This window comes from Nanorana parkeri, unplaced genomic scaffold (genome assembly GCF_000935625.1).
Source record: "Nanorana parkeri isolate BGI_ZX_2015 unplaced genomic scaffold, ASM93562v1 scaffold499, whole genome shotgun sequence".
Lineage (NCBI taxonomy): Eukaryota > Metazoa > Chordata > Amphibia > Anura > Dicroglossidae > Nanorana > Nanorana parkeri.
In genome coordinates this window covers 68,233-91,498 of record NW_017306767.1, presented here as the reverse complement: position 1 = coordinate 91,498, position 23,266 = coordinate 68,233, and the positions used below count along the sequence as shown (strand labels likewise).

General features: G+C 44.0%; 1 protein-coding gene across 1 annotated transcript in view; it reads left to right on the top strand.

Moving 5' to 3' along the window:
- The first annotated feature begins 4,268 nt into the window (after window positions 1–4,268).
- EXOC3L4 (exocyst complex component 3 like 4) overlaps window positions 4,269–23,266 on the top strand; it is a 60,843-nt gene continuing 41,845 nt past the window's right edge. Inside the window, exons 1-3 of the mRNA XM_018561079.1 lie at window positions 4,269–4,342; window positions 7,009–7,943; window positions 14,026–14,671. Coding sequence (XP_018416581.1) covers window positions 4,269–4,342; window positions 7,009–7,943; window positions 14,026–14,671 — 1,655 coding nt within the window. The remainder of the gene's footprint in view (window positions 4,343–7,008; window positions 7,944–14,025; window positions 14,672–23,266) is intronic.

Sequence of the window (23,266 nt, the reverse complement as noted above, 5' to 3'; positions counted from 1 at the left end):
TGATGGGGACACCTAATGTATGGGGGCACACCACGTTGGGGACATCTAATGTCAGGGGGCACTCTGATGGGGACATCTATGTAAGGGGGCACGCTGATGGGGAACACTAATGTTAGGGGGCACTCTGATGGGGAACACTAATGTAAAGGGGTGTTCTGATGGGGAACACTAATGTAAAGAGGTGTTCTGATGGGGACAACTCATGTAAGGGGGCATTGAGGGGACATGAGATTCAGACCTCTGCGACCTCTGCTCCAAGAAAATTTCACTTGCCGGACCTCCTTGAGTGATCATTCAATACCCCCGCTCTATGAGCAGTATTATATCTGCTTGGACTACAGTCCTGTAACCAAAGTACACAATGGCAGAATAGACAGCTCACTGTGACAATTTGCTGCAACTGAGGAAACAACCCTTCTCAGCTCCTGCTGAAGTCCAGCTGGGGCTTTTTTATTCCTGCTCTGGAAATCCCCTTTAACTTGCTGTTCAGTCCTCACCTCAGCTCCAATATAATGCGGTTAATGATTACAATTGATTTGCTTTTCCCAGAACCTAGTGTAACATGACACTAACAAACAGAAAGTGCAAGTACTGTACAAGCTAAGCAGGTAGGAAGAGACCAGGATATTGTGCATTGCCCTTGTGCCTCTAGGTGAGAAGCTGGAAGATTCGGTGATTCCAAACAAAACGTTTTCCTTCTGCCAAAATCTAACGACTTCTGGATCAACGGTGAGCAGAACTAAAATTAGGGGGCTATGCTTTGCGTTACTTCTACCTGTATTTGCATTGAACTTGCTGCTTAAAATGTGACACCAGCACACATGTTTCTGTTCAGCTGCTGGGTGTAAACTATCTCTGCATTGTATTATTATATTGTAGGTTTGCTCTTTAGAAATGCTTCTGTTAGAATATTTATATAATATGCCGACGCTGACACTGTCCTTCCTTCTGGAGGGGGGCTACTTTTGTTCCCCATGGTCCCTGTGTGTGGTGTAAAGTAGTCACCGCTCCAAGCTCGGTCCCTGGATGGACTACAATCTCATGTTTAGTATACTAATTTGTATTTAGATTGTAGTCCATCACGGGAGCGAGCTTGGAGCGGTGACTACTTCACAACACACACAGGGACCATGGGGAACAAAAGTAGCCACCCTCCAGAAGGAAGGACAGTGTCAGCACCAATTCAGAGATGATTTGAGGATCTACAGCCGAGTGATACACAAATAGGATACATTTTTGTTCATAGTTACGGGAATTGAATGCAATTTTAAGATTTAACTCCCCAGTTTAGTGTCACTATAAGATTCACAATGACAGCTGAGAAAAAAAAAATCCCTTTAATTTATTTTGGAATATCAGCAATCGTGTGTTAATCTTTACCCAAATGTAGAACTGGAAGAGCGTGTATGTAAATACCTTTCAGGTAAATGCTAAGGTGTCTCCCCTTCCCCCTTCAATATCCTGGGACTATCCCTCTCTTTGATAGATATATATTTATGGTATCATAATGGGAAATTAGCATCAGTGTAACATGGTTAAATTATTTTTTCTTTTTAAATGCAAATTGGGAACCTCATGAAGAGAAGTTGGAATTAGGATTGACCCGCTGGAGGCTGGATGGGATCAACGTAACGTAGTAGACTAACAAACATACATTTAAACTCTGTGTACTTGGCAGACGGGCTTATAGACAAGTCATGACCTTGGCTATTTCCTCGCCTGTCATGACTGCTTAAAGCAGACCATCAACCCCACAGTATACATATACACACACACACTCTGTGTGTATTATATATATATATACACATATACACACACACATATGTACACACACACATATGTACACACACACAAATATACTAATAATTATACTGTATATATTTATTTACTTTTAAAATTCACCTTTTTTGCACTTCCACCCTTCTTGCCTAGGCGAGAATGACATCCCTAGCTGCCTGCATCCTCCTGGGATACTCTCATAATGCATCCTAGGAGGCTTTGGGGCAATCTGGAACACACTGGCCCATGCACTGCGGCCCATTATCAGGGGGGGCAACCTGAAAAAAACTGGGAAGAGACACCCAGCTTCTGAAAATGTAAGCAAAACAAGATGGCGGTGTGGGATCCGGAGTGCAGCGACAGACCAGAGCTGGATTTGCTGGACACGTGCACATGTGTCTTAAGGGCAACCCACCAGGTAAGAGGGGAAGAAAAAAATGAACATGTGAGGTGACGCTTCTCTTTAAACTGGGCCTGCAGGTTGCTATATGGTTTTGGCATAATGTCAATGTGGAGGGTTTTTTGTAGAAAAACATCCTTTTCGTCATAAAAAAAGAGCAAAAGTCTAAACTCCAGGAAAACAGCTAAATACACAAATGAAACATGTCTGCTGTACGAGAGCTGTTTTACCTGTCAACGGATTTGTATTTCTGTCCATCCAAACATTACATATATGCAGCTCTGCCACACAGCACAGCTCTATCCAGCAGGGGAGGAGACCTGACCTTTCTCTGTTGCAGTTTCACTTTCACTTACAGGTCCCATCCCGACCTTGTGAATGGCCAGCGAATGTAGAAGAAGCACACTGATGATAAAATTGATCGATGTCTTACAGGTGGTTCTCAACTGCAGCCACAGCCCGAGTAGAAAACCCTGTTCCCTGCTGGCAGCTGCTGAATGGTACACTGTCTGCTTCTCTGTCTGAAGAGCTTTAACAACCCCCCACCCAGCCCACCAAGTCAAATCTATAGCTCTGAAATCAGCAATGCTCATGCTCCCTGCCAATTGGAGAGTTCTGGCTATGACTTAGCAGCGGGTGTGTTGAGCCTCTGTAGAGAGACCACTGCTTCCATATATATATATTTATTAGGGATGCACCAATACTAGTATTGGTATTGGTGCCGATACCGAGTATTCGGGTGAGTACTTGTACTCGCCCTAATGCTCCTGATGCTTATCCCGATACTTGAACTTCCGGTATCAGGAAGCCGGGTGGGGAGTCATAGAGCTGGCTTCCCGGGCCAATCAGGAAGCTGGCCAAACAGGAAGCCGGGTGGCGAGTCATTACCCACCCCCCTGGCTTCCTGATTGGCCAGTAAGCCAGCTGCATGCTTCCTTGTGACTAGGGAGCATGGAGCCGGCTTTCCAGCTAATCAGGAAAGCGGGCGGAGAGCCATCACACGTCTCCCAGCTTCCTTAATGGAACTGCCGGTATCGCCGAATTCCTGAGAAAAAAAATATTGGTGCTCGATACCGAAAAACTGGTATTGGTGCATCATATATATATATGTATACTCTCTGTATATATATATATACATATATATATATATATATATACACACATACACTAACAGTATGTAAATATACACACACATTATATATATATACACATATATATATATATACACACACACACCTGGAATATACTGTATTTAGCGGATTTACACTAATAGTTTAATTGGACTTTAACCTTTACTAAAAAAAAAACACTTTTCTCTTGACTGGATTCTCGGGATTTGACTTCTTGTTATAAGTAACAAGCAGGGTTTGCTGCACCTTTTACAAGAAAAATTCCACAGTCGGAAACAAAACAAAGAAACAAAGATATGAAAAATAAGACTGATAGTTTACCTTTAACCTCGGAATATGTACCTGAAATAGATAACATCAATAGAAGAGAGACACAAAGATTTCCCTTCCTACATTCCATAACGTCCCGGGGCAAGTCTGAAGCTGCCGAAAATGCATAGCCCAACTGAGAGCGTGCATAGCCCAACTGAGAGCCTGCATAGCCCAACTGAGAGCACGCATAGCCCACCTCAGAGCACGCATAGCCCACCTCAGAGCACGCATAGCCCACCTCAGAGCACGCATAGCCCACTTGAGAGCTTGCATAGCCCAACTGACAGTCCGCACACCCCACCTAAAAGCCTGCAGAGTCCACCTGATAGCCCGCACAGCCCTGTGAGAGCCCACACAGGCCACCTTAGACCCTGGAGACATCAGGGCGCCACCCCGGAACAACAAAGTGTATGTAGCTTAATTTTATTTTGTATTGCTGTATAATGTATTGCTGGAATTTGTAGTCATCTATAGCCGGCCTCCTTACTCCCTCCCCTGGCTGTCTCTACTTGCTCTTTCTCCTGGCTGCCTCTCCTCGCTCTCTCCTTTATACTCTGAAAAATAAATATTTGCTGCGCTCGCTGCTAGAGTGTTCGGGTTTCACTTGAAGAAAAGGTGGTAACCCTAGCTGTGTATAGGGTGTGAGGATGCCAATGGACATACCATCGCTGCAGCAGATGGGACAGGCCGGAGAGCGATGTAACAGCCAGCCGGCTGCAAGGTTCGGGCAAGTATAGGGTATCAAAATGAGCACTTCACCCTTGCAATGCAGGGATAGCCCCACTGCAAGGGTTAATAATCATTTTCCCTGGAATTCTGCTATACAATGTTGGATATCATCGCACTCCTACTCTCGGGGGCACAGGCAGCAATAAGAACCTAAAAGGCATTTTAATCACTCTATTTAAATTTTAAAAAAAATGGCTTTGCAATGATAGTGAGGTCTGACAAACCCCAAATTATGTGAGGAGAATGAAAAAGTGGGCCACCATCAGAGACATACCTCCTCTCTTCTGGGCCTCAGTGCCTAATATCATCCACATTATCTCCTAATTCAGGGTTATATAAAATGTTTTACCGCTACAGACCCCAAATCGATTTCCCAATATAGCCCCATTTGCCAGGCTGTCATATTCATATAAGTATGGCTTCAACAGATGTCGTTAGCTTGGTTATACTTCACATACGTATGGCTATGGACACAACGACTGAAAGAAAATCATGAGTATTTTATCATACAATATGTGTGTGTTAGCTTTTTAATGTATTCATTGAATGGCATTTAATACTATATTGCATCAGACAATTACAGAATTATACAGAGACTCACTACCTGTGTCTTCTGACACAACAAGTCAATTTCTTCATTTTTTTAAACAATGTAATAAATCATTCAATTATTTAAAAAATTTATTGAATTAAATTATTTAATAATGCATAGAATCCCATTTCAATATTTTTCATTAATTAAAGAAGATTCAGTCCTCTAACTCCATAATTTGGTTTATATAACCCAGTAGATTGTTAAGAACCACTTTTCTGACTAATGACACCTTACATTTAAATGGTTACTACAGTACAACTAATGTTTACACCTAAAAACCTTTTTAGGCAATATGCCCATCACCTGTGTGAGCGCATACATTGATTACTGCTGTAATAGAGGAGGCGATTAGCATTCTCAGAACAGGGTTAGAGATGGGTCCCCATGGTCTTGATAGTGGTTGCTACCTACATTGGGTCCCCATGGTCTTGATAGTGGTTGCCACCTACATTGGGTCCCCATGGTGTTGATAGTGATTGCTACCTACATTGGGTCCCCATGGTCTTGATAGTGGTTTCTACCTACATTGGGTCCCCATGGTCTTGATAGTTGTTGCTACCTACATTGCTTCATCAATATTTTCTAGTGCGTAATAACAAGAGAGTAGTACCCTGTAGCTCTAGGGGATGGCTAGCAGACTTGTGAACCTGCAAATTATCACAATGCAAAGTGGAGCTGAACAATTTAGGAACTACCTATTGTTTAGCTGTTCCAGGTTTGGAACACTTTGTGTAACACATGTCTCTAAGCAACAGAATGTACCGGCAGCCCCGTCTGGTAGACGCACATAAATGGAGGAACTTTGATCCCAATGCACTGCAGCGAGTCAATGCAAAGCAACCCATGATCTTATTGAAAGCCTAATAGAACTTTCAGTTTAAATCGGCTGAATGAATTTCAGGTGAATATGAACAAAAGGTGTGCAAAGTCTGATAGTTTGTATTCTTTAGAAAGCAGCCACAGCCTGAGTAGAAAAGCCTGTGCCCTGTCATTATTCTGCATTGGACCCTTGATCTCTGTGTGGAAGCAGTGGTTGCTCTGCAGAGGTACAGCATATCTCCTGCTGAGTAGGACCTATATCTCTGCAATAAGTAAAGCTCCCTGCTGGTTGGAGACAAGGATCCTCCTCTCAGAGGTCAGGCTATTCTACTCAAGCTGTGGCTGCTTTATAAAGGGAACTAACTAGAAGGCCTCATTCACACGAGAAAAGGCCGGCACGTATAGCTCCGTGCTGCATGCACGGCCGTATCGGGCAGCTCCCGGGGAGGACAGGTGCTGCGTGTGATTACTACGCTGCCCCTGTCCTTCTCTATGGGAATACGCAGCCGTACGCCGCTCTATGCTCACCTCAAGTGCAGGTCCTTACGGGTGCCCGGGCTCGGACGCAGACAGGATCCATCCTGTCAGCGTATGAGTGCGGACACCCGCACGGACGTGCAGGGCGGGTGAGCGTAGGGCGGCATACGGCTGCGTATTCCCATAGAGGACAGGGGCAGCGTACTAATCACATGCAGCACCTGTCCTTCCCGGGAGCTGCCCGATACAGCCATGCATGCAGCACGGAGCTGTACGTGCCGGCCGAATAAGGCCTAATAATGATCATATCTACAGCTCAGCTAAGGCCTAAGAGTTTGCACACCCTTTGTTTTGATGCACCCAGAATGTAATTAGCTGTTTAAAATGTAAAGGGCAATTGGGCTCTACTCCAAAGTTACAGTGACAATGAAAAGGCGTTGCACTTCCTGTAATATATTTGTTGTAATGGCTTCTGGTAGGACAGGGAAGTACCAAATAACATTACCATATCATTATATTAGAATGATGGAGATCTGGGCCAGGCTAAAGAGAAATGGAAATCCCCAGGAACTTCATGTGAAACAGAGTCTCAGCATCAAATTAATTTATTTTTGTTTTTTCAGGCAGACGAGCACAGTGTATAGATAAGGCATGGAGCCATCACCTCCAGACTCTCACACAAGACCCTAAGAAAAAATAGGTATAAATGGAATAGACCCATTTGAAGAGAAGAGTCCAGGTTTATCAAACCCATTTGGAAACTTTAGAATCAGTAAAAAAAGCCCAAAGAAATCAGACGACACCGAACTGCAAAGCTCGTCAGAGAAGTCAACAGTTGGTCGAAATAACCAAAAAAAAGGAACAAACCCATTTGGAGATTCAGAACCAATAGCGGAAGAGAAAAGTCAAGGCCTACAGAACACTTTTGGAGGCTTTAGAATGAGTAAAAAAATGTCAAGGAAGCAAAGTGAAGGAGAACAACAAAGCTCTCCAGGGACGGAATCAACAAATAGGAGGGATTACAAAGACCAAGAACAGAAGGATGGGACAAACCCATTTGAAGAATCACAACCTCAAGCTGGAGTGAAGAGTCAAGGTTTGTCGAAACCATTTGGAAGCTTTAGAATCAGTAAAAAAAGCAGAAAGAACTCAAATGACACCAAACTACCACGCTCGCCAGAGAAGTCAAACGCTGGGAAAGATAACAAAGCCCAAGAGGAAAAAGGAGAAGCAAAACTATTTGAAGAGTCAGATTCAAAAGCGGAAGAGAAAAGTCCCGGTGTGCCGAATCCTTTCGGGCCCTTTAGGATCAGTAAAAAAAATTTGAAGAAACCACAAGAAGCAGAAGAGCCGAGCTCCCCGGAGAAGAAGGAGTCACCAGCTGGACTCGGCCAAATGTTTAAGGGCAGTAAAAGAGGTGGGAAGCGCAATAGCCAAGTGGAAGAGTTAAACTCTCCAGACAAAAAGGAACCCTTTGGTCAACTTGGCGCTAGGTTAAGTAAAATTTATAATAAGAAGAAGCATGAGCATGCGGAAGAGCCAAATTCACCGGATAAGAAGGAGTCTTCTCTGGTCCAAAAAGTAAAAACTAGCATGAAGGCAAAAAAGAAAATAGACTTTAATGAACCCGAAGACAACAATAGAATAGAAGAACTTAGACAAGACAAGATGGAAGCTGTTGAAGAAGAAAATATTTTGTCCGGTGAGTTTCTTATTTTCAATATAGTTTCTTTTTTAATATAACACTTCGGGGTGTATTTATAAATATTTCACAGAGCCATTCGCCCCGCAAATCTCTGGGAATGTTCATTCTGTGCAAATAGATACAAAAACAATTGTTCTTGTCTGTGCATTTTCTATACAAGTCGAATGTTATTTTGTATAATGTACTAATGCATTATGTCCACTAGATGGAGCTGAGAAGCACAGAAAATACTTAATTTCCTATGCTCCTCAGCTCCATCTAGTGGTCATAACACAGTAATACAGCACATTACATTCGACCCTAAAAGAAACTATACTAAGAACGTATGTTTTTGTCTCCATGCAAAATGAACATTCACAGACTTTCGCAGGGTAAATCGCTCTGCAAATTGTTTATAAATAGGCCCCTTAAAAAGAAAGTATGGTATACTTTCGTTGAGCACAAATCATGAGTTGTTGCACTGTTTACCCTAAAGTAATTTTTGATGTAACGTTCAAATATACCTCTGCAATCAGCTAATCTAATGCCAGTCTAATGATTGGAGCGCTATAGGTCTGACTTAGCAGGGGGCTCGTGGTACCTCGGCAGAGAGAACACTGCTTCCCCACAGAGAACATGCGTTGCATTGCGTTAGGGCAGTCTATTAATTTCAACTGGCTGCCAAACCCCACATTGGACACGTACCAGTTTTGGAAGTGCAGCTTTTGCAATACACGGTAGTGCGTTACCTTATGATATGATGCACTGCAACACTAGATTGTTCTCTTGCCATTGGAGTGCCATTGGCCATGACTGGCGCCACAATGCACTAACCCACATGTATGTTGTGTTAACATGAATTCCAGTAATGCACACCTAAGTACACGCTTAGGCGGGAAAAGGCCCTAGCAGTTTGCTTCATTTAGAAAGCAGCCATAGCCAGAGGAGTAAAGCCTGTCCTCCGAAACGTGCATCTGTAAAGCATAAACACTGCGTAATCTTCAATGGGGCAGACAACAAATAGTAGCAATTAAGCAATGGACACTTGTAAGTAAGGAATCCAAATAGATGTAGAGTTTCCATACAGATAGGCAGATCTCAAATAAACAAAAACCTTGGAGCCTTGAGTCCTTGGAGGTCTCCAGCTTAGGAAAGAGAGTGACTGCATTCTTCTAGTCTAGTCCAGATAAAGTGTATTGTTTACTTATTACAGGCATTGTTTAATTATTACGGGCATTTATTTACATAGTCAGTCACATCAGTCCCTGCCCTTGAGGAGCTTACAATCTAAGGTCCCTATTACACATATACAGGGCCAATGTAGACAGGAACTAATTACCCGGAGGAAACCCACGCAAGCACAGGGAGAACATTTCAAACTCCTTCAGATAGTGTCCTGACTGAGATTTGAACCAGGGGACCCCAGTGCTGCAAGGCAGAGGTGCTAACCACCAAGGCACTGTGTTAGAGCCTTATAAAGTGAAACTGCGTTTTGGGTGTTCAACATCCCCTTTATCAGGGCTACAACTTACAGGGTTATTCACTAAAAGGGTGAAGAGGTTGGAGAAGGCAGGAGAAGTGAACAATCTAGGCCAAAATAGCTGATTTGGAGAAAATCCTCCAATTCAGCTCACTTTTCAGTTCAGCTATATAGTAAGGCCTGGAGCTATGGATAGCAGAGGAATAAGCGGAAGGCCTGCATGACAAGGCTGTGAAGGGGAACGAGGATTGGGAAGGATTAAGGAGAGATAGGAAAAGGTTATAGATGGGTCACTTACGGGATTGGATGAAGGGGTCGTCCAGGAGGGGCTTCAGGAAGTTTAGTCAGGAAGGAGTCCGGATGTTCAGTTGGGAGTCCGGCAACAGAGGAAGAACTTAAATGTGAGATGGTCTGTGTTTCGGGTCACTGCTGTGGCTTGCGGTTTGGATCCTTGGAGGCAGTTGTCAGTGGTTACATATCTGGACGGGGGACCCATCCGTGGTATGGGTGTCCTTCAGTAGCCGTACGGTCAGATGGGTATGACCAGTTAATAGGGACCAACGTGGGTCTGCGGGCAATTTAGTTACATCCCCGAGGCGGTGTATGGCGGCTGGGGGCATTCAGTTACAAGAAACAGATACTGGTCTGTTTTTAGAGTACGATTGCCTTTAAGGACCTTGAAACCGAACAAGTTGATACAGTATGGTTATGGTTTTTTGTTGATGTTGTTATTTATAATGTTATTTATAAGGATTTATAATAAAAGGCTGCTGTGGCCATTTAAACTCCTGCGGTTGTGTGGCGTATTTATTGGTAACAGGGGAGGGGGGGTTTGAAGTGATGAGGATACTGGGAAAGGGACGTCTGAGCTACCTGAGTCTTGCCCTAGATTGTTCACTTCTGCCTTCTCCAAACTCTTCACCCTTTTGGGAACAACCCTGTAAAAGAGTCCACTTCTGCTCATTTCAATTGCATAGACGGGTGCTGCCTTACAGATCACAGCACATATTTAGGAAAACTGATCACATTTCAGTTTTCTGTGGGTTTAGATATACTTTAAATATGGAACGTGTAGCTCTTTACTTATAATTCCCCCTTTCAGACTTCTCGCAGCGCCGTCTGTAATTTAGACTTGTTGCCATGCGGTACCGCAGTATCAGAAGTCGCTCTTATTCCTTATGAAATAATTTGTGTTGATTGGTTCTCTGCCAGAATGGGATATTTATGGGAGCAAAATTATAACCTTGGATGGCAATGCTTCTCTCTAAGTAGGGTCTCCGATGTGCTGCAGAGTATACAGTATAGACTATGATTATACTATTTATATATAGATAGCTTCCGGCTCAAATTGCCGCTTCTGTGGTGGGCCAAACCGGCAAGACTCCGACCTATTCTGGAGCTGACAGCCCAAAGCTTGGAACACCGATGAGGAGAAAAGCAATGGAATGTACTTTTGTTTGTTGTTGCCTCCAACAGGAATTTTGCAGTTATCTAATGTGAGTGTATATGCTTTTCCCATCGAAACTGCCAGTTAGCAGCAGTTAGCAGATGTTACAGAATGGCGTGGTCATGTGATCTCTAAAAAGCTGCACCTCAAGGAAGTTTATGGCGGTGTTTCCCAACCTTTTTTCAGTCTCAACACTCTTTAAAAATATGCAAAGTCTCGAAACACCCCAGTCTAAAATGTCATAGATTTTAAGGGGGACCCCATGCAAAAACACACACAAAAGGGGTTTTCCCCTTCACATCAAGGTGCCCCCTTTAAATCAAGATCCCCCTCTTCACATCAGAGTCACCCTATGCATCAGTAGCCCCCCCTTTACATCAGAAGCCCCTCTTTCATATCAGAGCCCCCCCTTTCACATCAGAATTCCCCCTTTAAATCAAGATCCCCCTCTTCACATCAGAGTCACCCTTTGCATCAGTAACCCCCCTTTACATCAGAAACCCGTTTCACATCAGAAGACCCACTTTCAAATCAGAGTCCCCCTTTCATATAAGAGCCCCCCCTTTACATCAAGAGCCCCCTTCACCTCAGTCTTCATTCCCCCTTCACATTACAGTACCACAAAATTTTGAGGCACCCCTGAGGAAGCCAGGAGGCACACCAGGGTGCCACTGCTTTTTATGGGATGTATTTATAAACCTGGTTCTGGCTGGGGGTGGTTCTGGCTGGTGGTGGAAGGGCATCTAGCATTGGATGGCAACTGGGTGGGGGGGAACCCATAGCCCAGAGTTGGGATTTAACGCAATGGACGCATATTGGAAGCATATTGTGGGTGCAGGGCTAACTCTTGGGTGAAATTGCACTGTGTGTACAGGTTTACTGGGGACTACAGCCACAGAAGCAAGATACTGACAGGGGCAAGTTCCATTTTCCGTTACAGGCCCAACACATTTTTCTTCTGTCCAACAGCGTACTCTAAAACGAAAAAGTAGAAACGAGCATATTCCCATATTGATGTGTTTTGGCTTTGCTCCCCAGCTTCAGCGTGTCATATAATCTGTTGCTGCATTTGGTGAGCTTTTTGGATTTACAGCATATTCTGTGGTTAAGGAGTTAAAGGGACGGTTTGTACACAGTGCATTCCAAACATATCTCAGCTGTTCTGCTCAGCATTTCTTTTTCCCCTACATGGAACAAATCATTAAAAAAAGTCACCTTTGCACGATGCAGAATTATGAAGGAGCCCGTGGCTCACCATCTGAACCACACGTTCCAGCAGGGGACCCTGCTTGACTGCTGCAGTGCTTCTAGATCACACAGGCTACTATGTTCCTCAAGCCCCTTTTTAAAGATTCCTGACCCCCTATACAGCTTCCAAAACCCTGATGAAGGGAGACCTATGCAAATCCTGATACACATCGGCTGTATAATCTTTTATTACTTCAATGAAGGACTAATACATTTAGATTTCTGCACTCTAACAATTAATGTGGTGCTCACTTTGTGTTTCTACATGTCTTATCTATCAGAAATAGCTATGTGTGCTGTTTAGTTGCATTCTCTCCCTGTCAGCCCAGTATCTCTGCACACTATAAAATAAATAAGAAATCCAGGAGGGGTGGTGGGAGCTGGGCACAGCCGGTGTGCAGACCCAGGAACTCAGCATTGTGATCTCACTAGTAAAGTCCTTAAGAGATAGAAGACATTTCAGGTGGTTTGGCTTTGCAAAAGCTACAATAGTTTTCTGTGCCCTGATCCTTTAATGAATCAGCCCGTTAACTGATCTTACTTTCTGAGATACTGACGTGGAACACGTTAATCCGGAGTTTCCACTGCAGAAGCCTACCCTGCTACATCTTTGTTCTGGGTCAGAGACCAAAACTATGGAAACCAGAGACGACCAGGAAACTAGCATGCGTAGAAAGATACCAGCAATGTCTGCCTACTTGATTCCTTAACGTGAAATTAAAGTCAAAATGCTTTTAAGCTATTTCAAATGCTGACTAGATCCCTTTCAATGGATGCTGCTCCTGCTCCTTGAATTAGCTAGTCCCCTGAGCACTGGCCCTGATATCCTCTGTTTTAGGGTGGCTCCTTTCCCTTTCAGGGTACTATGGTCCCTTGTGTGTGCTGGTAAATTGTGTGTGCCTCCATAAACATACAGACAATACAAAACACAAAAAAATCCCCAGCTTCACCTGCCAGCTTGCCTGCAACCAAACAAATTGCCCTGTCAACAGTATGCGTTAAAATCAGAGGTTTTAGTTGCAAAACATACAGACACAGCAAGGCAAGACAATCCCCTGCTACCCACTCCCGCTTCCTCCTCCCTTCTCTAAGTTAGTAAATGGACAACTGTCCCTGGTGACCCTGTACTATACAGGAAGACTAGGAAGTAAATGGACAATTGTCCCTGGTGACCCTTCTCACTCTGAAACTTGACCCACTGATATCTTACCGGAAAGGTTTACTCAGAGTAAACCTTTCAGGGAGAAAATGCCTCTCTCGCGGACATCAGGGAGCTGCTGTCCAAAAGAGGGAGACTCCCTGAACATCAGGGAGACTTGAGATCCCTGTGTACTATACAGGAAGTAAATGGAAAACGGTCCCTGGTGACCCTGTACTATACAGGAAGTAAATGGAAAACTGTCCCTGGTGACCCTGTACTATACAGGAAGTAAATGGACAACTGTCCCTGGTGATCCTTTACTATAGGAAGTAAATGGACAACTGTCCCTGGTGACCCTGTACTATACAGGAAGTAAATGGAAAACTGTCCCTGGTGACCCTGTACTATACAGGAAGTAAATGGACAACTGTTCCTCGTGATACTGTACTATACAGGAAGTTCAGGGAAGCAGAGTTGACAGAGTTGCTGAGAAACATGATGACTTTAAGTGCTTGGGTAGAACTTTAAATAAATACTTTGCTGGGCAATGTATACTTGTTTGATCTAGATTCATTATTAAAAAAGAAAATACTACGGGAACATTTTGTTTAGGAGAATCACTTATGGTAATATGTACAATACATATTTAATATTGAAATATAAAAATCAAACATAGGTAGATAGCTGTTCAGTTGACGCATATATTACTGAATTATGTTTTTCTATGTGTATTTAATTTTAGTCTAGGTTACATATGATGATTAACGCATGTTCTTTCTTCCAGTAATGCAAATAAATGAACTTATTCATAGCAGACAGCTTCAGAAGGCCTTCAGAAGTATCAAATTCATGGAGGACAAGCTCATAGAAGAGTGCAAGGGCGACAACTACTATGAGAATATAACAGAGTTCACTATACGAGCAAGAGACGTGGACTTGTTGTACGGATCCCTGTTTAACATGGTACGATCCATTGTGAAAGAGACTCTGGATCAGGAAGTGGATGAGCCTTTGGCTGCTGCTGTGGTCTACGTTATAGAAAACGAGGCCATCCTTCATGAAAACACAAGCGTACCTTTGGGAAATTCGGAGATCATTCTTGGCCAACCAAGACGATGGAAACATTTATGGAAGGAAGCGGTTAAAGACTGCGTGGCCAAACGAATAGAGTCAGTGCCCCACAACCCGACAGAGGAGAGTTGGCTTCCAAAACACTTGGCAAACCTTAAGATCAATACTTTACAAGACTTGTTAAAAGTGAAGAACTCCTTAATGTCTCTTTATCCTGAGGACTACAAGGTGTGCTCCACCTATCTCCGAAGCTTTCATGATGCCCTGTCTTCCCATTTACAGAAGAATGTGGTGACCCATGCCTCAGAACCGAGTCAATTGTACAGCCTGCTTGACTTCATCATGAATAAGTACAAAAGGTAAGGCCAAGTCTCAGCGATAAATATACATGTCACGAATGCTACAGGTGAAGTCCCCATGAAGTGTTTTTCTTTTTAGTCTATGGCACAGCCTAGCAAAGAATGCATTTCACTGTGATAGTGATTGTCAGTGTGACTATTATGAGGTTACAGTATAACATCAGTTTCAATATTATGGGGCTATCTGTCCCTTCTCACCCTGTCATGGGTAGGTCTTATATTACAGAAATCCCTGAAGATAGTGCTAGGTCTTACTATCGGGGTAGGTCTTACTTTCGGGGAAACACGGTATATTGCCCACCACAGACCTCAGTTCAGCAGGGACTTTGTTCTTGGCTTCCCGCCAATGCCAGCTCGGAAAGACCTTCTGTCCTCTCCATTGATTCATCTGGGCTTTGCATACTGCATATACAGTATGGAGGCTGTTCTGCATAGACTTTAATAGAGAAGCCATCTACAACTAAAATTGTACCTAGCCTGCAAGTAGTTGTCCTTTCCATTAGAATCTCTGCCGGTACTGGCATAGGATGCGGCCTGTAGAATAAGTCGCTTCCTGATCTGCTGTGGGCATTTTATATGGGATGAGGGGGTGGGGCAAATAGCCCCATAATTATTGATTTTTGTTGTCCTTTAAGGTTTAGGGTTGTGTGGTTAGGATTGATTCAAAGCAAAGGTTAAGGGTTAGATTCAGGCTAAGAGCATAGGAAAGGTTTATCAGCTGAACTTGCATTAGGTTCAGGACTCGAAGTTAGTTTGAGGTTAAGGTTGAAGGATTGATATTGTTAGAATACATATTATTGTATCTATAGCAATAACTTGTGCAGTATACATTTTCGGTCACTAGATGGCAGTGTTTATACGTTTTGTTATCTATGGTATATATTTATATATATCTATGGTATATATATATATATATATATATATAGATATATATATATCTATATATATATATATATATATCTGTTGTATTGAATAAGGTGGAAAATAAAGCTGTGGCTTCCTTCCTGTTTTCCAAGCCAAGCCATGTGCAGCATGCATATCAGACTATGTGCTTGTGTTTCTCTGTGAGGCCGAAGTTCCAACAGATATGAGGTTTTGGATTGGGTTAAGGTCAAGGCGTGTAGCATTAGTTCATTTTTAGGTGATAATTTGTTTTTTAGGTGTGAAATTGGTGCCAAAAGAGTCCAAATAACTGAGCCAGCTTTATTCTACCAAAAACATGCTGCACCATGCTAGCGTTAGCATTCCTTATTCATTACACAAACTTTCTACGGGGTACCAGTCAAGATGGCAACATACCCGCCCTCCACTTTTTTATTTAAATCAATTTAAAAAAAAATTGCACTGAGAAATTTTGGAGGCTGCCAATGCTGTCCTCTCCTTTTTTCAAATGCTCGGGTCTCTTGCTGAACCAATGGTTTCTAAGTCACTGACCTGGAATACAGTAAGCGTGCAGATTAGGAGCTCTGATTTCACATGCTTGTTCTGGACCAGTGGCAAAGGATTGATGCCAGAGCCAGCCAGGCAACTAGTATTTTCAGATAATGGGTAGCCATGATGGCTCCCTTTTTCTTTTCATTAGCCGAAAACATGGCTAGAGTGGTGATCTGCCTTTTCTTTGTTGTCATTTAACTAATACAGCCAGGTCACCGAGCTGACCACAGCCAGGTGATTGGACAATGAAGGTCAATTGGACAACAGCAGGACACGCATGAGGTCATCAGTTTGCTCTTTCCTGTTAGCAGGCTACTCCTGTTGGGATGAGTCTCCACACACGAGACCTGCTAAAGTCCATGAACCCATCGCACTCCTTACCGCTTTCTCCATATGAATTGGGTGGGTGCAGAGGTGCTCAACGGATGGCAACCGTCATGTACACAAATAGTTAAGGACACCGGCACTCCAGATGCAGATCAAATGCGTCTTTTTATTGACGTATATGCAGCATATCACACTGGGGCACCGTCTCAGCGTGATATGCCTAAGGAAGGGGATCCTGCAAGACCCAAAAACGTTGCACCCCTGTGATATGTTACGTCAATAAAAAGACGCATTTGATCTGCATCTGGAGTGCCGGTGTCCCTAACTCTATTTCTGCTAAGAAGAGGGTTACAGGGTGGTAATATAGAGAAAGATTTATGTACTCGTTCTGTCTTCAAAATAGATGAAATAAATATTTTAGTAAATCCATAACGGAGATAACTTTTGATGATTTAAATTTTCTCCCATGACTTTAGCTTTTAAACTCCTGATATTCCCCTGCAGTCACCCCCCTTTAATTGTGCCACCTCTCCACCTGCATGTATGCCTTGTTTTTCCATGTTGAGCTCAGCAGCAGCAGCAAACAACAGAAAGGTTGGGTACAGCAGCTGATCCTACGCACTGTAACTAATTATTCATCCTTGGTACCTCGTGTTCTACAAATAAAGCAATTTTCCTCCACACTTAACTTGTTTTCCATGCAGCCTACAATGCGTGCCTTGGTGTCAGTGGCGTGATGTCACCCACCTCCCCTCCTTATTGTCAGATGGTCTTTATGTGCAGAAATGTTGGTTGCATAGGTATTGTTGTGATATAGTCACAGTGACTCAGATGAGGGGACATTAGATGATTTAATAGAGTGTTTAAAAATATCGCTAACATGAGTCAGGAGCGTGCATTGTGACAAAGCAAACACAGAATAACAGACCCATGGTCTATCTATCTATCTATCTATCTATCTATCTATCTATCTATCTATCTATCTATCTATCTATCTATCTATCTAATAAGTCAATCATATGCAGGTATTGTAACTCTCTAATCTCCAGCTCAAAAAATATTGTTTAATATTTTTTGACATACAGGTGAAACTCGAATAATTAGAATATCGTGCAAAGTTCATTTATTTCACTAATGCAACTTAAAAGGTGAAACTAATAACTAATGCAAAGCAAGATAGTTCAAGCCGTGATTTGTCATCATTGTGATGATTATGGCTTACAGCTCATGAAAACCCCAAGAACCCCAAATCCACAATCTCAGAAAAGTAGATTATTACATGCAATCAATAAAACAAGGATTGTACATAGAACAATATCGGACCTCTGAAAAGTACAAGCATGCATATGTACTCAGTACTTGGTTTGGGCCCCTTTTGCAGCAATTGCTGCCATTACTTTTGCCCGATATTCTAATTATTCGAGTTTCACCTGTACATATTTACATTAATTGTATCCAGGGCTGGATTTCCAACAAGGCCAACCAAGGCCCGGCCCCGGGGCAGCAGGGAGTAGAGGGGCAGCAGGGATGTGGAATTCCTATCCCCCGATGCCCGGGACATGCAGTTCAGCCCGCCTGGCGGGTAGTTGCTTTCTACATTGAGCCCTGCTTTGGGCAAGCAGAACGAAATGTACAGCGAGGAAGCCACCGCTTGTTTTGTACAAGTGATCCCGGCGATGTTGCCGAGATCACTTGTATGCAGCCTACAGGTCTGCCATTCTCCATGGGGGGGGGTGAGTTTGGTGGGTAGGCGGGCGCATTGTAGGGTTGCCACCCGTCCGGTTTTCACCCGGACAGTCCGGTTTTGGTGTGTTGTGTACGGGTGCCCCGGCAGTGGGCACCCGTACACATCATACTCCGTGGCCGTGCCGACACTTTACATTTTCTGACAGGTGCGGCTGCTGAGGTCCTTGTCAAGCCCGATCTGAGCAGCCGCACCGCCGGAACTTCCTCTTCCTCCCTTCTTCTTATCCCCGTTAGAAAGCAGCTGCTGCTGCTCTCCCTTGTCAGCTCTGACGCTGCAAGGGTAAACAAAAAAAAACTTTTCTCCCTGCCCGATTCACTTACGGGCTCCTTTGCCTCATCAGCGGTCACATGTGCCTTTCTCCTCCCTCCTCAGCTGCTATTGGCTGGGAGGCAGAGTGTAGCACCACCATTGGCTGCCTGTGAATCTTAGGAGAGCTGGACAGGACCTGCAGAGAAGGCAGCTTGGGGATTTACATGGTGGAAATATCGATCCTCCCCCTCCCCCACCACCTGGAGAGGAAGAAGAGGGCATGAGGACATCAGCATTGTAAGTCCCTTTTCTATCTTACACTACTGACCGCACTGCACCACTTTACTGACCTCACACTGCGTCACTTTACTGACCTCCGCACTGCGTCACTTTACTGACCTCCGCACTGCGTCACCTTACTGACCTCCGCACTGCGTCACCTTACTGTGCACTGCCTCACCTTACTGACCTCCGCAATGCATCACCTTACTGACCTCCGCACTGCCTCACCTTACTGACCTCCGCACTGCCTCACCTTACTGACCTTCGCACTGCCTCACCTTACGTCACCCTGCGTCACCTTACTGGCCTCTGCACCCTGCGTCACCTTACTGGACTCTGCGCTCTGCATCACCTTACTGACATCTGCGCTCTGCGTCACCTGGTCGTTGATCATGTCGGCGGGCAGCGGCGAATCGGGCAGCTCACCGGGATGAGAGGGCCAGACACATGTCCTCAGCGTGGCGTAAGCGGCGTCACGTGAGCGGGTATACCGGCGTAGGCGCGAGCGACTTAAACGACGTGGGCGTGGCGTAAACAGCGGGCGTAAGTGGCGTAAACAGCGGGCGTAAGTGGCGTAAGCGGCGTAAGTGGCGTAAACGGCGGGCGTAAGCGGCGTGCAGCGGCGAGCGGGAAATTTGAATTTTAGCCGACGAATCGACGATGGAAAACGTTGACAACGTTTTCCATCGTCGATTTTAATCGACTTAATCGAATAACTGTTGCAGCTCTACATCCAACCAGCTTTCGGATGACCAGTGAAATACCTTCAAGAAAAATACAGCATGCATTTTCTATAGATGGTCTCATTACTCCCTCCCCTAGCTGCCTCTCCTCACTCTTTCCTCTATTCTCCCCAAAATTTTTAGTGGCGCTAGAGTGTTCGGGTTTCACTTGAAGAAAAGGTGGCAACCCTAGCGCATTGAGGAACCTGGCCTTGGGGCAGCAGAGAGAGTAAATCCGGCCCTGATAGTATCAACATCTTTTTTTTCAAATACTATTTCTTCCTGCATAGACCACTGTGTAGCCATGCAGGTTTTGGACCCCTAGTGCTTCTAGGCCCCGTAGCAGCGATATGGTCCACTATGTGGAGGTCAAACGAACTCTTAAAATTCTAAACAGCTGTGTGTAAATCCTATGGAACCTATTATTCTCTCATCTTCGTAGCTGCATACTAGTATCCAGAGAGAAAAATCAATAGATAGATACGATAGATAGATAGATAGATAGATAGATAGATAGATAGATAGATAGATAGATAGATAGATAGATAGATAGATATGGTAGATAGGATAGGTAGGATAGGATAGATAGGATATTTTGGCTGTCTCGGGACTATGGAAATGTTACTAAAACTGTAATGCCAGATTAAAAAAGGATTTTCATTCAACATCATTCCAATTTACAATTCTTTAGTGACTGGAAACAATGGAAGCCGTGAGTGACATTTTGTTGTGGACTATTCATGTCCATGCAATCATGTTTCTAATCAAAACCTGGAAAGCCTCCAAATTGCCACAGGATTGCCGAGTACACAACCAACAAAAGAGCAAGCGTTTCCATTGTCTTACCCGCAATAGGCTGCCAGTCAAAGGCGCACTCGCATCAGGTGTTTGCTCTTTTTGTTTTTAAATCTGCCAATTTATTTTTGCATATTTTGATCAGGGTATTCAACAGATTTTACCTTTGTTCTTCTAATAGACTGAAGATCCACATTGCCAAATTGATATTTAGGACTTTACATATGATGAAGTTTTGCCTAGCTGTAGCTCTAACAGTAGTGCTATAGAGGGGGGCAGGTACATAGAATAGATGTGAAGGTCAGGCAAATATAAAACATTAATTCCCACTGTAACCCTCATATAAACCCACCCTGTAATCCTATCACTAACCCACCCTGTAATCCTAATACTAACCCTCTGAAAACCCAACACTAATCCTCCCTTTAACCCCACCACCAACTCTCCCTTTAACCCTAACATTAAATCCACCCTGCAACCCTAACACTAACCGTCAATTTAACCCCAACATTAACCCTCCTGGTAACCCCACCACCAACCCTCCCTTTAACTTTGCTTTTTGCCTGATGAAGGGAATACGTTAGTTTTCGAAACGTTGCTTTATGCTTGTGATCTCATGTGTATCTGACATCAATAAAAGGACGGATTGAAGTATGGGACCCTGGTGTGCTGGGGATAACTTCTTTATACTTGGATCTTTGCCATTCCATCTGCTTCTCACCCAGCACACTTCCAGTAAATTACTAAGGGATTCCGGTCTGGAGTGCAATGGGACACTGGGTAAATTGTGGACTCCCTGTAACCCCAACACTAATCCTCCCTGTAACCCCAACACTAATCCTCCCTGTAACCCTAATACTAACTCTCCCTGTAATCGAAACACTAACCCTCTGTAACCCCAACACTAAACCTCCCTGTAAACCTAACACTAGCTCTATGTAAACACAACACTAACCCACCCATGGACCCCAACACTAACCCTTCCTGTAACCCCAACCCTCCCTGTAACCCCAACACTAACCCTCCCTGTAACACCAACATTTACCTTTCCTTTAACCCTAACCTTCCCTGTAGCCCTAAAACTAACCTTCCCTATAGCCCCAACACTAGCCCTCCCTGTAATCTTAACACTAATCCTCCCTGCTCCCCAAAACTAACCCTCCCTGGAACACTTACCTTCCCGCACTCTGCATGTAAACAAAGGGGCGGGATGCTTTGTGCTGATATCAATTACCTAATATGGCCACATAACCATATAAGGTAAATCTCGTTTACCAAAAATAGGCATGTAACCATATAAGGTCAATTACATCACTGCATCAAAGCTGCGGACAGGGAATTCCCCACCAGCAACTGATTGGGTGGCACGGAAGGAGCTTCCTTCCAGGTTTGGAGGAACTTCGGTTCAAACTGGGTTTGGTCCAAACCCCAGCTCATCCTTACTATAGGGCAGCCACCATTGCCCATGAAGAAAAAAGGTTTGCTGGACCAGTAGGGAGCACGAGACATGAGATATATTTTGTCCCACTGATGTGCATATACTGCGCCCGCTCTGCACTTAGCGCTGAAGAAGCAGGTCCACTTTAAGTCCATGGTTGCATGCTCACCTCTCCTATGCAGGTACCCTCTACAGCAAATTCCTGGTAGAAAATACCAAAAATCCATTAATTCATTAAACGCAGTTCTCATCAGAACGGGTTAACAGACGGGTTTTACATAACATTTTTGGAGGGGTGGGGCCGAAGCTGAAAACACTTATTAATTCTAAACATACCATTCAGGTATGACTCTACACCACGGTTTGCAGTAATAACGGAGGGCTTCGCACGCTGCATTAAGTGCCTTTTCTCCATACCCGTCATCAAAGCGCCAGGGCATTCAACATTTATGACCAACCGCGGGGAGGAAAGTACATTTAGCAGTGTGACGCTGTATCCAAGGTATACGGGGGTTACCTTGAAAGCACAGCTTCCTTATTGGTTAAGTGCACTTCTTTTGAGAGAGCGCGCGTGTGTGTGTGTCAGGAGCCCCGAACATAACCCTGAGCGGTCGCCATGGCAACCCAACTGGCTTAGTCTTTGACAGCCTTGTGTAACTTGGAGAGGATAATACAGCGGCTGGCGTGAAAATCAATTTGTTTAACACTGCAGTCATGCCGTTTGACCACGGAGCATATTTTTCTCAAGTGCGCGTAATCCTGCCGCGCTCAGAACCGTTCAAGAGGCCCTTTCGTTATGATAACACTTTTACAAAAAAATGAGACCTGCAAGTAAAATCGCAGCTGTGAGACGGTTAGGGCAAATATTTGAATCTTCAGTCTTAAATTATTATGGCCGTACAGGATTACTTATGAAGTAGTTATATGTGCTTGAGCTTTACTTTGGCGGGATTAAAGTGAAACTACCTAAAAGGTGCCATTTTAGCCTTTATTTGTATTGTCGTTGCCATGGTGCTGCACGTGTGATCAGCTATGGTCCTAGCCACATAAGGGCTTAAAAGTTTGGTTAAGAGCTAAAATAAGCACACTGCCAACCTTGACCGTTGGCATACCTTAGCAATAACTGTTTTGAGAGACCATTAAAAGGTAAACTACACCCTCCTATCCTTTACAGCCAAGGAAGGTGCCATCTTAGCCCCAGATTGGATTGCAGTTGCCATGGTGCTGCACATATGATCAGCTATGGCCCCAGACACTTGACGGCTGAAAGAAGCACACTGCCAACTTTGATAGTTGGCCTGCCTTAAAAATAACGTTTTGGGAAACATCAAATTGGTGGGTAAAGTTCCTCTTTAAAGTGGTGGGTCCATTGAAGTTCTGCTTTAATAAAAAAGTGTCTTAGACAAGTTCTACCCAAACCTAATGCAGTTGCTTTTAGCAACCAATCAGCTTCTATCTTTCATTTTTTTCCTACACAACTTGTTTTTTTTTTCATTTCCAGATCTGTTCTCCCATTGCACAGCCACCATTCAATTCCAGATCTGTTCCCCCATCGCACAGCGACCATTCATTTCCAGATCTGTTCCCCCATCGCACAGCGA